Below are 13,804 nucleotides of genomic sequence, written 5' to 3'. Positions count from 1 at the left end.
ACAATTTAAATTTGACAAAAATAGAATAATAACTCCATTCCTGGTATGTCACTATTTTTAATAATTATAATATATTAAAAATAATAAATTTCTTTTAACTTTTTTGGATTGCTCGAATTATCAACTTGTGCTATTTAATAATTTTCTTTTTATATTATAAAAAAAGCTTTATACGTAGAAATAAAATTTCATTTTGTAATATTCTCACTATCAAAACTTTTAATTACATCCAATTTTTTTATCTTGTACCATTTTTCCTTACATAAAATTTATCACATGACAATAAGAATAAATTTGCAGATTCATGAATCATAAAACTTGAATCATATATATAAAATAAAATCGCGCCTGTATCCATCTTTCTTACCAAATTTAATTTCCATTCTTCGCATCTGACAGTGTTCTACCCTTTTTTTTCTTTCTCTACTGTGTTCCTTTCTTCTATAAAATATGCTAAACGTGCGCGAAACTTCCACCAACACTGTTATTTACGAATTATGAACGTTGTAAAAGATAAAGAAGCATAATGATCGCGCGAGGAGGCCTTGCCCAATTTCGTTCCAAGCCTTACCATATAGCTTCAATATGGCCAATGTTAGGCCCAATATGGAGTTCCTAGGATCAATCTCGCTTAATTGTGAAAGTGTTACTTTCTGATCTATTTCAGGCATTCGAAATCATGTGTGTGTTGTTTTCCTAAAACTTTTAATCCTAGCGAATCTATCGATTCAAAATCGAAGAGCCATAATTTTATATCACATAATTTTCATTTTTAAATCTGGAAAAATTTTTTAAATACAAAAAAAAAATTTTAATGTTTGAAAAAATTAATTGTTCTAATATGCACATAAAATAAAATCCATTCACAGACTCATTAATCTCATAGATTGTAATAATCTTATCTAGGCAAAGAAAACTTGCGGTGTTTTCTTTCGTGTAAAAAATGTTCAACCGTTCGCCTGGTATTTGTGATTTATGTAAAATTGGAAAAAGAATTTTCCCTCAACGATGAATAAATTGTGCGGTTCAACAATTCTCTTCTTTTTATCGAAAAGCGAATCTATTGAAATATACGGAATGTATATGCACATATGCATGTGCGTGCAAATATTAGCCGTGTTACCTTTTGTGTGCGCCTTTGTCATGCGAGACCAGACATTGTTGGTGCAATCACGAGAGGCGTGCGGTAAATTAACGGTGTACGAAGAACACGAAACGCATTGTTCTTTTGTGCATCGATCAATTCGGAGATTTGCATACGGCTTTATACTTGCGGCTCGCACTTGTACGCGTATGAACGCAATGTTATGTAGAACATAAAAATTATGTTTTGTATCCAGTTTGACAAGTTTTCGCAAATTCCTTGACTAAACCAACATATTAAATATATAATAAAATATTGCGTGTAATTTATATCTTTGACATTTTTAAATAAATAGTATATAACACACATTTAATTTTAAAATATTGTTTTAATTCCATTTTAATTTATTTCAAAAGACTTTGTCCGAAAAAACTTCCAATTTTTACGTATTTATTTTTTCCATAATTAATAATAAAATTATATGAAGGTACTTTTAGTATATTATATTTTGGTCATTTTGCCGAAACCATTTTGTGAAAGCGAAACTATAGAAACTATTGTCTGACCACAGTTCTCGGTATGGCGCCGTAGTAATAGGGTAACCACATTGTCCTGTTACAATAACAATGAAAAAGGCCAAAACCTAGAATAATTGTTCACGACAATGGTGTAAATTAGACCTTGAAAAAAGAAAAGGCCGTATAAATTTTTTTTCCCGAAAAAAATATTAATTGATGCCGAGACCTTTCTAGTAACGATTAGCGTTTGAAAGTAAACTCGCGTGTAAACTTTCGAAAAATCTATATTTTCGAAATTATAAATCAAACAATCCTCAAGAAGATTCTATATGATAAATAAAAGAAGAACATTTTTTTACTATACTTTCTTAATTTTTCTTAAAAGCCGGCCAAGTAACTTTTAGGAAATAAAGAAAACTTCGGAATGTTGATAATGAAAAATGTGTTTTACACAGGAAAATTATGCATCAGGAAAAATATGCATCAATAAAAAAATAAAGAGACAAAAAAAAAGTTTGGAATTTTTAAACTATCTATTCTTAGAAACAGTATTCTCTCTATTTTTAAAACAGCCTTTCCTTTAGTAGAAAAATTTAATAAAAAAATGAATATGACTCGAAATATCGATTTCGATTTTATTTCGATTAGCGTATTGAGTTTAAAATAATAAAATAATAAAAGAAATAAAGAAATATATATATATATATATATATATATATAATTTCGAAATAATCAAAAGTACGTCCTTCACTGATTTCTACTTTGAATGGATTTTTCCTTTTTTCAATCTAAAAACTTGCATCTTCAATTACAAGCTTAATTAAATTGTGTATTATCTATTAATAAACTATTGAATTACACCTATTAAGATTAATTATTAACTATATATTATTAATTAAACATTATTTTAAAAAACGCGTATTTTTCCACATATTAAAAAAACGCTACTCTCTAAATAAAATAATTTTTAATCTTTAATATATCTCAACATCGATTTTAAAATTCAGAAGACCAAAAACTGGAAAAATTATTGTCTCTCTTTCCCTTGTGCCACAAAGAACGTGTGCCAGTATGACCCTAAAAACGAAAAGCACCAAAACTGAATAACATCACCGCCTGTAGTAATATACCATAATATAACGCGTTACAATGAAATGTACGGGAAAATAGAAGCTATGTAAAGAAAGGGCAGAAAGTCCATTTCCCCATTGACCAAAGTCGTAAACTCTCCAGCTATCGCTCTGACCCAGAGATGAATCGCCGGCAATCGGGCTGTAAATTCTGCCTTCCTTCAAGAATTTGTCAGATGTATACGTATAGCTGTGCCATAGAGTCTCTGTTAGTATTCTCCCTTCCCCCCTCTCCCTCTGGAAGGAGGTGAGACCCCAAACCCCCTCAATAGCGACTTCTACCATCACCTGTCGTTTAAAGAAATGTCTATGCCGCTGCTTATTCCGCTTCGCGGCACAAACACGAGAAACGAGGGGAAACTACGTGGTTACAATGAAAATTTGTCGCCGCTACATTTGACGCGAAAACTGCCTTTGAAAACTTTTGCCGTCGCTTGCGATGATGGTCGGCATTTTCCGCTTTGTTAGTCTCCGTGGTCCACGGCCAAGTCTTTCGAATCATTCGACAAATGATGAGAAACACGTTTCGTCTGAAATATCCCTCGAAACAAATTTGAAGAATTTGCGGAAAATCGATTTTCGAGAATGACACATACTGCCAATGAAGTGGAAAAACAAATCGTAAGTTTTTTAATAAACTATTTAAATGTGTTAATATTTTCTTAAGAAATATTTTATCAATTGACATTAATTGCGTAATTTATACTATACATATATAATGTACAATTATTGTGTGTAAAAAATGTGATGAAAACGAAATGAATGAAAATATTATATTGAAAATGATTGAAAATTAAAAATAATGTAAACTGATAACTTTTTTTAGTCTTTCTTTAAAATCATTTTATGAAATATTTTCAATGTTTTAAAAAATTTTATATTATGTAATTCATGTTTGATCTAAAAAAAATCATACCTCAGAGATACAGAATTTCGCACTAGTTTTGATATAATGGGCCGAGTTTTCTTTCGAAGGAAAATTTTCCTCTCTAAAGATTTCTTGAATTCTTCGAAATATTTGTCGGGAATATTTTTCAACTTTACAATGCGATACAATGCTATATCTCTGCAGTATTAGAATACGAAACAGAACTCGTGCAAAGAAAAGCGACCGCGATAAAATACGAGTTACAGATAGAATCTAAATCTCGATCAGCGCCGAGACTCTCATCTACCACAGAACGAGATATTCCGACTAAATTCTGAAAAACGCAATCTTACGGAAAATCGCGGGACCTTTATAATCCCTCGTCTTTTTTCCTGTCTCCCTTCGGATTTACAGGATCAATAAACAATCGGAGCACGCAAGAAACAGAATTCGTAAAAATATGAGATGTGACAATGCGATAACTACTCTCGTAAAAAAAAAAAAAAAAGCAGAACGATTACTGTCGGAAGAAATATATGCAACTAATGGATTACCAGATCCCAGAGAAACTCCTTGTACCTATAACGGAGGACAAAAGTCTGACTCAGAATACTGTGTCGAAAGTCTCGAACAATGTCAAATGAAAAGCAAAGCTAGTTTTGTGAGAAAACAAAAAAAAAAAGGAAACTATTAGTAACGGACAAAAAGAGAAAGAGTAATAGGAAAAAATAATATGTACAGTAAAAGAAGAAAATCTAATAAATTGTTTTGTACAAATATTCTAAAGATTTGACAACTTTTGTATCCTACGTTGAATGTTTTTTAAAGAAATAAATTTTTCTATTCCTATAGAAATATTTTCATAAGAATTCCCCGAGGATAAAGATACAAGAAACATTTAAAAAATGATAAAATATAAAAATAGTTTAAGAGAAAAAGATTTATGTAATGTGAAAAAGCAAACGGACTAAAGAATGTAATATTTTTCCTAACATCCGTCACAAGTTTATGTTTTTCACATAACGATAAAAATTAGTAAATATTAATGACATACTTATTCTCTTATATACAATATATCAGTGCTTATCAAGCTTATATCGGAACAGATTAAGCGCTGAAATATTGCGTAATATACTTCCATCATTCCGAACGTGTCTATCGAACGAAGCGGAGTTAAGCCGCGCTGGTCCAGATGTGAAAAAAGAGCGGCACACAATGAAACGTCACTCTCTCACATCCATTGGAGCAGCCTCCACGATCCGTGAGCACCATCCCTAAACTATTCCATCTAGATGAATGGATCGGGGCCCCTATTTTCTCTATACTGCGCCCGGGCACAAGCGCGCGAGGGATGCACAAAATCTTTCTCCCGCACCCCTCTTCATCCTGGTTCTATTGCGTTCTCTCGCATTTCTAACGTCACGTATATTTCACCCCACAATCAGCCGGGGAGGACAAATACCCTTATTTGTACACATCCTGTGTATTGTGACGTAGCGCGGGGCACCCATGCTCCGACTTCCGGCGGACGTCGGAGTAAGGCCCATCTCTATTCGCCCTCAGTTTCTCATCTCTCCTTTCCCTCTTTACATCCTTTATTTTTCTTTTTCGATTCTGAAAATGGATGGAACGGTAACCTGCCAGATGGGGAGAAGGGGAGGACGCGATGAAATTTTTAAAGTAATATCAAGCTTCGAGGTGGGTGAATCAATCATTTGCACGTCTTTTCCGTTGAAGAATTCTCGTCGCTAGATTCTCTCCGTTCTTTTTCTTTCACATCGTAGTTTTCTGTGATAAAAGTGTAAAACTTGGATGGTGGATAGACGAGATGTCCGAATATATCACCATAACTTTCGTGAACACGATCGTGTAAGAGATTAATACGCATGAGATCGAAAAACTTTTTCTACAAATATTTTTTTTTCTTTTTTTTCGTTGAAGGAAATTTGACGGTCCGTCGATTTTATACACGGACTCATTTGAAAAAAAAAAAAAAAAAAAAAAAAAAACGAGTTGTACAGAGTATCTCGATAATATAGCGAACGTTTCACTACACTCTCGCATTACGACCGCACTCTCTGAGGCCCACCGTAATTATCCGCGGTTCATATAGCCCACGACGCAAAATCTCCGCACGGCATATGGTCCGAAAACGCCGTCTTACTTTCGGCTAACCACTTTTCTACCGCAACAAAAAAAAAACAAAAAGAAAAACTGACCATTTGGCGACGCTTGAACACGGATCGGAATTAACTCTACTCGCAGGACAAATTAAATTTCGTCCTTAACCATTCGTGAAATCGTTTTGTGGTTTTCTTCTCCTTCTCTTGTCACAATGTAAAATTAAAATAATAATTAAAATAGTTTTTTTTTATGTATTTATAGAATATGTATATAATTTGAGAATGTTCTTCTCTCTTTTCATTTCTACAATGAATCGATTTCATACTGTGCGCTATATATTTTGCATTATAAAGGACTAAGGAAAACGAAAGAAAATTAATGATCTTTCATTAATTCTTTTTTCGACATGGTCATTATATCAGGAAATCGTTATGAGAAATCAGTAATCATTAATCACTTAAATCGTTCGTTATTATTCCATACATAGATACATTTCCTATTTTAATTATATCGCGTATTAACTAATTTTCCTTTATTTATGATAGCTACAAATTAACTTTTTTAAAATTGTTGAGACATTTATGTAGTAATTATTGTTTATTATTCAGTAGTATTATAATTTATATTGATGTTTATATATTTACTTTCACATCATTATTTATAAAATCACTCGTTATTTAATTTTAAAAAATGTTTGGAAAAATATTTTAATCTAAATTGTAGATTTACCGAGATTTCTTTTACAAACTAGCTTATTATTTCACATATCGAATAACTCGGTCAGAATTAAAGCTGGAAAACAGGCTGTATGTCACAGAACGACGTATAATTATAAGGGATGCTTTTAACGGTAAGGGTGGGGTCTCGTGAAAATCCGGGGAACCCGTAGTGGGGGACGTACGGCTATATAAGGAGGGTTCCGAACCCCGAAGGGCCGCCAGTCACGCCCGAAATTCCGTCCGTGGAATCCACGCTCATAATTTTCGTGCCTCACTGGCATGATTTACGATCAATTTAATCGCAAATTATTACGGTGTTTTTATAATTAAGAAAAAAAAGTTACACGTGGATATAATAATTAATATAGTGTGGTGAGAAAAGTGCGGGGAACGAGACTGTTTGATTCTCCAAGATGATCATCATCTACCTGTTCGGAGTGTTAGTTTGCGTGACTGTGGCCTTCACAGAAGACTCATGGAAAGATTCTAATCTTGATCAGCTCGTCAGGATTGCACAGTGCCAATCATCGTGTTTGCGGAATTTGACTACCGACGACAACTGTAGACAATTCGTCGATGACACTAAAGATTACACACAGTGCGAGAAGGTAATTAAGATTTGTTTTAATTGTGCTTTCGTCGTCTTACATTCTAAAAGTTCTAGTGAGTTTTCGACGAATTTTCAACACAAGTGGTAACGCGTGTGACAATCACTTCAGAAGGAATTTAAAAAAATATATGCAACGTTTATTATTCCTCTAATCTAATCACGTGCAGCGCACGTCTAATCATGTGCCTGAAATAATTTTAAAAATAACCTGAATAATATTATATATTGTTCTGTTTCTACAAATTTGAAATTAAAACATAAAATCATAATTGTATTTGTTAAATTTATCGACAGAATAGTTACAAATAATTTATATCTATTATCAAGTTAATTAATATAAAATTTATTCGTGAAATCGTGCGTATACATCAAGTGTTATTAAAAATATTCCGGAAAGCATAAATTCGTAATATATTCAATTCTTCTTTTTGATCAAACTTTCAAATGATAACAATTACAAGTTAGAAATATAAAAAAAAAATAATTAATAAAAAATTTATATTTCTACTTTTTGTGTATGTGAATAAAGAAAATTTCTCTTTTATGAGATCTTTAAATATTTCATATAAATTATTTTCTACAAAATTCGAAATTTTTTAAAATTGAAATCTGTTTTACTTTAAAATATTTTTAAACAGTTTTGAATTTCATGTGCATTTTTTGCATGCGCGCAATCCAAAAAAGAATGATCGCAGAATAGAGCATCGATAAATCTTTAGATATCGAGGGAGAGATTTTACTAGAAAGGATACCATGAAAATATCACCAGGTGTGGTCGCCACCTCTTCGATTCATACAGATGAGAATCACGATTAAAGGGGGTCGGGGAACATCCAACGAATGTGCGCGCGCGAGGGCGTTGCTCATTTAATGCTACGGGGGGTCTGCTAGGGGTGTCCATTAATTTCGAGAGATCCGTCGATTTCATGTCCCGCGAGAACTAGGGGGCCGTACATTCAAATTTATGCACCGGCCCCTGTGACGAATGCATCCCGAGGGAGGAAGAGAGGGTACGTCGCATTATAACAGTTTGCCGAGGGGGCGGAAATAGTTCTTAACAAATGCTATACAGTCAATCGCTTCCCCCTCTCCCGCTCTTTCTCTCACGGTGAAAAAGAAGAGACGACTCACGCATGATAATAGTACGATGACTTCGGAAAAAGACTTTTCGCAATTTGACTTCATGATTGTTTTAATCCTGAGAGAAGAATAATATATTGAGAAAAACGCTCTTGCCATCAAAATAAATTATTATAGTTAATAAAATAAATGCGCGCACATGTGACATAATCGGGAGATGTGAAAAATAATATATTTTTGAAAAAAGTAATAATTTAAATATTTTGATGAAATTATTTTTATTTAATTGAAGCAAATTAATATCAAAACACGTATAATATGTTATTTATAATATTCATAATAAAAAGCACTAATGCATTTTTTTAAATATAGCATAAAATAAAAATAAGTAGAAAATAAATGGTATATAAATATAAAAAATGCAAATATAAACATAAATATAACATAAAATATAAATGTCAGAGAATAATAACAATTTTAAAATTATGTATTTTTTCTAATATGTATATTTTCTAATAGGGATATATTTTATTAGAAAATATTTATTAAATATTTTCTTAATTAACATTTTCCTTTCCTAACTCCGCTTTTCTAGTCTGGTACAGTACCTACTATTAAATCCTCATTCATTTCAAGAACAAAAATATACTTAATCAACTGAGAGGTTTCTTCTCTCGTCCATTTATTTCACTTTACGAGTTTACTGTCACCGAACAGACGAATCATTGATTCTTAGATTGGAGTGTCACGGCGCTGTTTGTTTTATGACTCGATGATCGTAACTTGATATTCGAGCTTGATCATTAATCGATAGAGCTAAGATTGGTGGGCTCGATGTCGCCGAAGAAACGAAAGAGGAAGATTTTAATGCATGTAATTTCACTATATTTATTTTTTTTAATTTCATCTACTTAATACTTTTTTATCATCTCCTATTATCATTTATAAATAATAAAAATAATATTTATTTATTTATAAATAATAACTACTTTTATCAAACATTTATATAACTTTACTTCAATTTCGTAATATAAAATGATGCGATTGAAGATAATATTGTATAAATTTGACAAGTTGAAACGTATATTCCTTAAATCTTGAATTTTTTTCCGAGTTAGCCAACCGATCTCAACGCGGCTTTCAGGAAATATCATTAGTGAGGGCCCACTGGATCCTTCGCTTCTACGAAGCAAAGAATCGGCTTTAGTAAGGATATGCGACGGAGAAGGGTAATCGGGGATCAAAAGAGAGAGAGAGAAAAAAAAGGGGGAAAGAAAAAGATGAACCGCGAGAAAAAAAAAAGAATTTAGGAACAGGGCGAGCCCGCTCGAGAGTCGGTACCCCAATAAATATGAAGACAACAACAACGAAGGTGCCTGTTGTGCGTCCGGAACAGGTTGGAGCTAATTCAGTTCCCCTGTCCCCCTTTTTCTACCTTTCTCGCAATGTTTCGTCCTCTGTCTCTTCCCTCTTCTTCTCTCCTTAAATCGCTCGATTCAACGTTTTTTATTCTACCCTTCCCTTCTGCATCAAGCTTCTTTCCTTTTGCCTCTCTTCCGCCCTCGTCTTTCTAGTATAGTTCCTCTTTCTTCTCGACATTGTGCGGCAGAAGAAGAGTTTTTGTTCACCGCTGAATCTCTCTGGCTCATTTTAGAGTCTTTTGAAAAATAGGTTTTTAAAAATTTTAAAACAAAAAATTTTAAAATCTGAAAATTTAAAAATAAATATTTAAATATTGGAAAAAATAAGAAATTAGTAAGTTTAAAAAAATGTGTTTTAAAGTTGAAGGCTAAAATTTTCACATATGCTTATTTTTACAGTGCTGGCACACTTGCGAATACCTCGGTCGTATGGACACCATGTTCGAGATTTGCAACTCGAAGGTTTTTGATAATGTAAGTTAAGATAATGTTTTATAGTTTTGGCAATTCTCTCCTTTTTTCTCTTTGTTTCTCTTTCTTTTTTTTTTTTTTTACTTTCAAAAGCAACTGTTTTTTTGAATGAAAATTTTTATAAATTAAATCAAGATAAATCACATATATATAACAAAAATATTCTTACTATCAATTTATTTTTTTTTAATTATAATCTAGCCAAAATTTCATGGAGTGTTCACTTTTTATGTTCAACTATTTGATTTCGTTAAAACGTCCACTATTTCGATTCTATCAGGCAAAATATTTGTCATGTGGCCATTATTATTGATTAAATAACATTACAAAAAATAATTTTTATTCATATTATTGTATTCTACAATATTTAATATTTCTCTGATATTTTCATATTATTTTGTTTATATTTTTTATCTACTCTTATATTTATATTTATATATTTATAATCATATAGTAGTTATATCGCATAATATCTGCTGTAATACATTATTTCAATATTGAGAAAAAATATTTAAAAAAATTTTTTTACACAGTTCGCGCATCGCAACTAAAAAACTTTCTCACAATTTTTTTAAAGACGAATTCGCGTAAAATTTTAAATTGTCTACGATCGCGTTCTCAAATTTTCGAATCTATTTCGAACGCACAGGCAGGTATATATTCTTTTAGTCCCTTGTTATACCCTTGAGGCGAGACTTAAAAATGCTATTCGACCAAGCGCAAAGAAAATCTTGACTGTCACTCGGGGATAACTTTCGATTTCATGGAAAAGATATATGTGATTTCGCACAATGGGGATAGTTCAGGGGTAAAAATGACAAATTCTTGGAAACGACTACCTCTTTGTTTTTATGTAAGGTCGCGTAGAAAGTACTAGGGTCAAAATAAAGGTCGGCATCTCTTTCAAATATTTATAAAAGAAAGCGATTTTTTTCGTAACTTTAATTTATTACAAAAAGTATGTTAGATTTCTCAATTATAACAAATAAAACTTGATAAATTACCGTAAAATATTTAACTGCAAAAATAATTTATAAAAAAAAATTCGCGCGATTATTGTTTAATATAATTTTCTTAGAACTTTATTATCGTCGGCAATCCGTATAAACTAAACTATGTGTACTATTATATGTATATAAAGTATATAAATATAGTGTGTTTGTCTTAATCTCGTAACATATTTTTTCTTTCAGTGCTCGGGTTGCAACCTCGCCTGTACGTTTTATAAAACACATGAAATAGAGGGAGGTCAGTACGAGTCCACCAACTTACCAGCGCCCGAGAAGGACGAAATTATCCATATGAATAAGCATGACGTAGCCATAATAATGCGCAAAAATAAATATGGAATATGGCAAAGATATGATTCTAAGCAGCAGGAAGTTACAATGAAACCAGGCGACTGGATTATCATCACCAACGAGGATGGAACGATCAAAAATTACAGGTATTATATTATTTTTTTTGTATCGCAAAAAATACGAAGTAAATAACATCACGTAAAAATACAAAAAAGTGTTTAGTAAGTACATAGAAATAAATTAAGATACACTTAAAAAATTGTGATTTGCTGTTCAATAGATTAAAAATGAAAAGATAATATACAAATATATCTCATTGACTGTTCTCTGTTATTTTTAATGTAATATTAGCTTGTTTAAAATTAAATTTAAAAAATGGCAAGAAATATTTCATAACTTTCTTAAGTTTTCCTAATTTAAAGATCGTCGTTTTGATCAAATAGAATTATATATATAAAAATTCTCTTTATTTCAGGTTTTTATATATTAATTTTTTCTCATATTTTTTTATCAAATTACTATAAATAATAATAATTATTATTATAGTTGGGAAAAGTGGCAACCTAAATTACAAATTCTCGAGAAAAACGGTCCCCTATATCAAGCTACCATTACGTGGATGGACTGGCAGACTCAGCTGGAAAACCAATATGAACACGAAGGAATTAATTTACTTAAAAATTACGTCTACATGAAATCTCAAAATAAAGAAAATAAATCTTTTGTCGTCACTTGGCAAGAAGAAACGGGAAACGGCATCATGGGCAACCAGGTAATTAAAATTTAATAAATACGTTGACGTAATTTCAATTTTTCTTTTTAATTTTACTTCAAGAAACAATATTTAAATAAACTCGAATTGTTTACGAATATTTTATCGGGCATACGTCACATAGCAATAATCTGCAAAATTTTTTTTATCATTCAAAATATAATAACTTCTTTCTAAGTAGCACTCGAATTTAGAGAATCAAAAAGCCACTACGATTTTATTGGAATTTTAAATAAATGAAAATAGAGAACATAAATAATTCAATAATAGTATTTCGAGTAGTTATACTCGGATACTCATAAAGAGAAATAAAAAAGTATTAATAAAATCAAAATATCTTTAAATGTATCTTCAAATACTACAATTTTGTTGCTGGCATCTGTAAACAATGTTCGCGTTTAAGTCAAATATTTCATAAATATGATAAATAGAACAGTATTTTCTGCAAATAGTATTCGACCTCTGTATATAAAAATTATATAATTATTAATTGAGTGTAATTATTAAATCTATATAACCTATATAAATTATATAAAAATTATCGAATATAATTCAGATTTGTATATATCAGATATGTATATATTGAATTTTATCCCATCCGTACAGGTAGCAGATAGCGAATTAGCGCAAATTTCTTTGCCATCCGGCAAATATTTGGTCAGAGTAACCATTAAAGACGAACCTGGTAGCTATTCAATTATTGTCGATACTAACGATTACATTTCTACTAAAAATATCATTTGGAATATTTGGCGTCTCATTGTATTGGTTTTTCTTATGACTTTAGCACTGCAACTATATACAATGCTAATATATGATTTGTGGAGAAATAGAAAGAAAATAATAAGTCCATTTAACAGAACGATATATGTGAATAAACTGAATCAAGCATATAATGTCTACCGGACCAAATCGGAAAATTCGGTCAACTCGGAAAATTCTGCCAACTCGAAAAATTCTACCAACTCGAAAAATTCTGCCAACTCGGAAAATTCTGCCAACTCGGAAAATTCTGCCAATTCGGAAAATTCTGCCAACTCGTGCAGTTATACCAACTCAAGCAGTTCTATCAACTCGAACATAAACGAATATTTTGACGTGGAAATTGATGTAAACGAGAATCAGTTTATACAAAATGCCAACATACAATATGTAAACGTAGATATGCATGCTATAAACGTGAATATCGAAGATGTGACCGAAAATGATAATAATATGCAAAACGTGACTGAATCACGAACGTGATTCAGCAGAGAACGCAAAAATTCTGCTAAAAATTTTCTCAAACAATTCGGTGAGAACAGCTCAGGGATTTTGCTTCCTCTTATGAGAAAGTACTGTCTTTCGCTTTTGATAGCATGAAAATTATGAAAAATTATAAACGAATTTTTCCTTTTAAGATATATCCATAAAGATGAACGAGTCATCTCGACATACATTTCTCTTTCTTCGTGTATATATATATATTTATATATATATTTATATGCACTACTTATATTATATTTAATAAAAATGCAATAATAGATTTTTTTACGTCTTAAATGAGAATCAGCGACAAGTAAAGGTAATTAATGATTCGCGCGTCCTAAAAAAATTCTAAAATATAATTATTTAAAGATTTTAAAGAATATAAAAAAGTGTAAATTTGATATAAAATATAAGTGAAAAAAATATTCGCATATTTCATCGTTTTTGTACGAGAGAGA

The 13,804-nt window shown here is 31.2% G+C and overlaps 1 protein-coding gene and 1 long non-coding RNA gene across 4 annotated transcripts in view; one reads left to right on the top strand and one right to left on the bottom strand.

Moving 5' to 3' along the window:
- LOC140666995 (uncharacterized) overlaps positions 1–13,804 on the bottom strand; it is a 213,378-nt gene that overhangs the window by 182,278 nt on the left and 17,296 nt on the right. The window lies entirely within an intron of this gene.
- On the top strand, positions 6,672–13,665 carry LOC140667119 (uncharacterized). 2 transcript variants are annotated; one of them, XM_072894824.1, is made up of 6 exons: positions 6,672–7,051; positions 9,954–10,028; positions 11,219–11,472; positions 11,873–12,098; positions 12,705–12,783; positions 12,886–13,665. In XM_072894824.1, exons 1-6 carry the CDS (start codon positions 6,857–6,859, stop codon positions 13,341–13,343), a joined length of 1,287 nt encoding a protein of 428 aa, XP_072750925.1. In that variant the 5' UTR covers positions 6,672–6,856; the 3' UTR covers positions 13,344–13,665. The 2 variants fall into 2 exon arrangements, with proteins under 2 accessions (XP_072750925.1, XP_072750924.1); XM_072894823.1 differs by having other exon boundaries at positions 12,705–13,665.

Source organism: Anoplolepis gracilipes, chromosome 6 (genome assembly GCF_047496725.1).
Source record: "Anoplolepis gracilipes chromosome 6, ASM4749672v1, whole genome shotgun sequence".
NCBI classification, from domain to species: Eukaryota; Metazoa; Arthropoda; class Insecta; order Hymenoptera; family Formicidae; genus Anoplolepis; species Anoplolepis gracilipes.
Note: the sequence above shows the minus strand (reverse complement) of the source record. Positions and strands in the feature narration are given on the sequence as shown.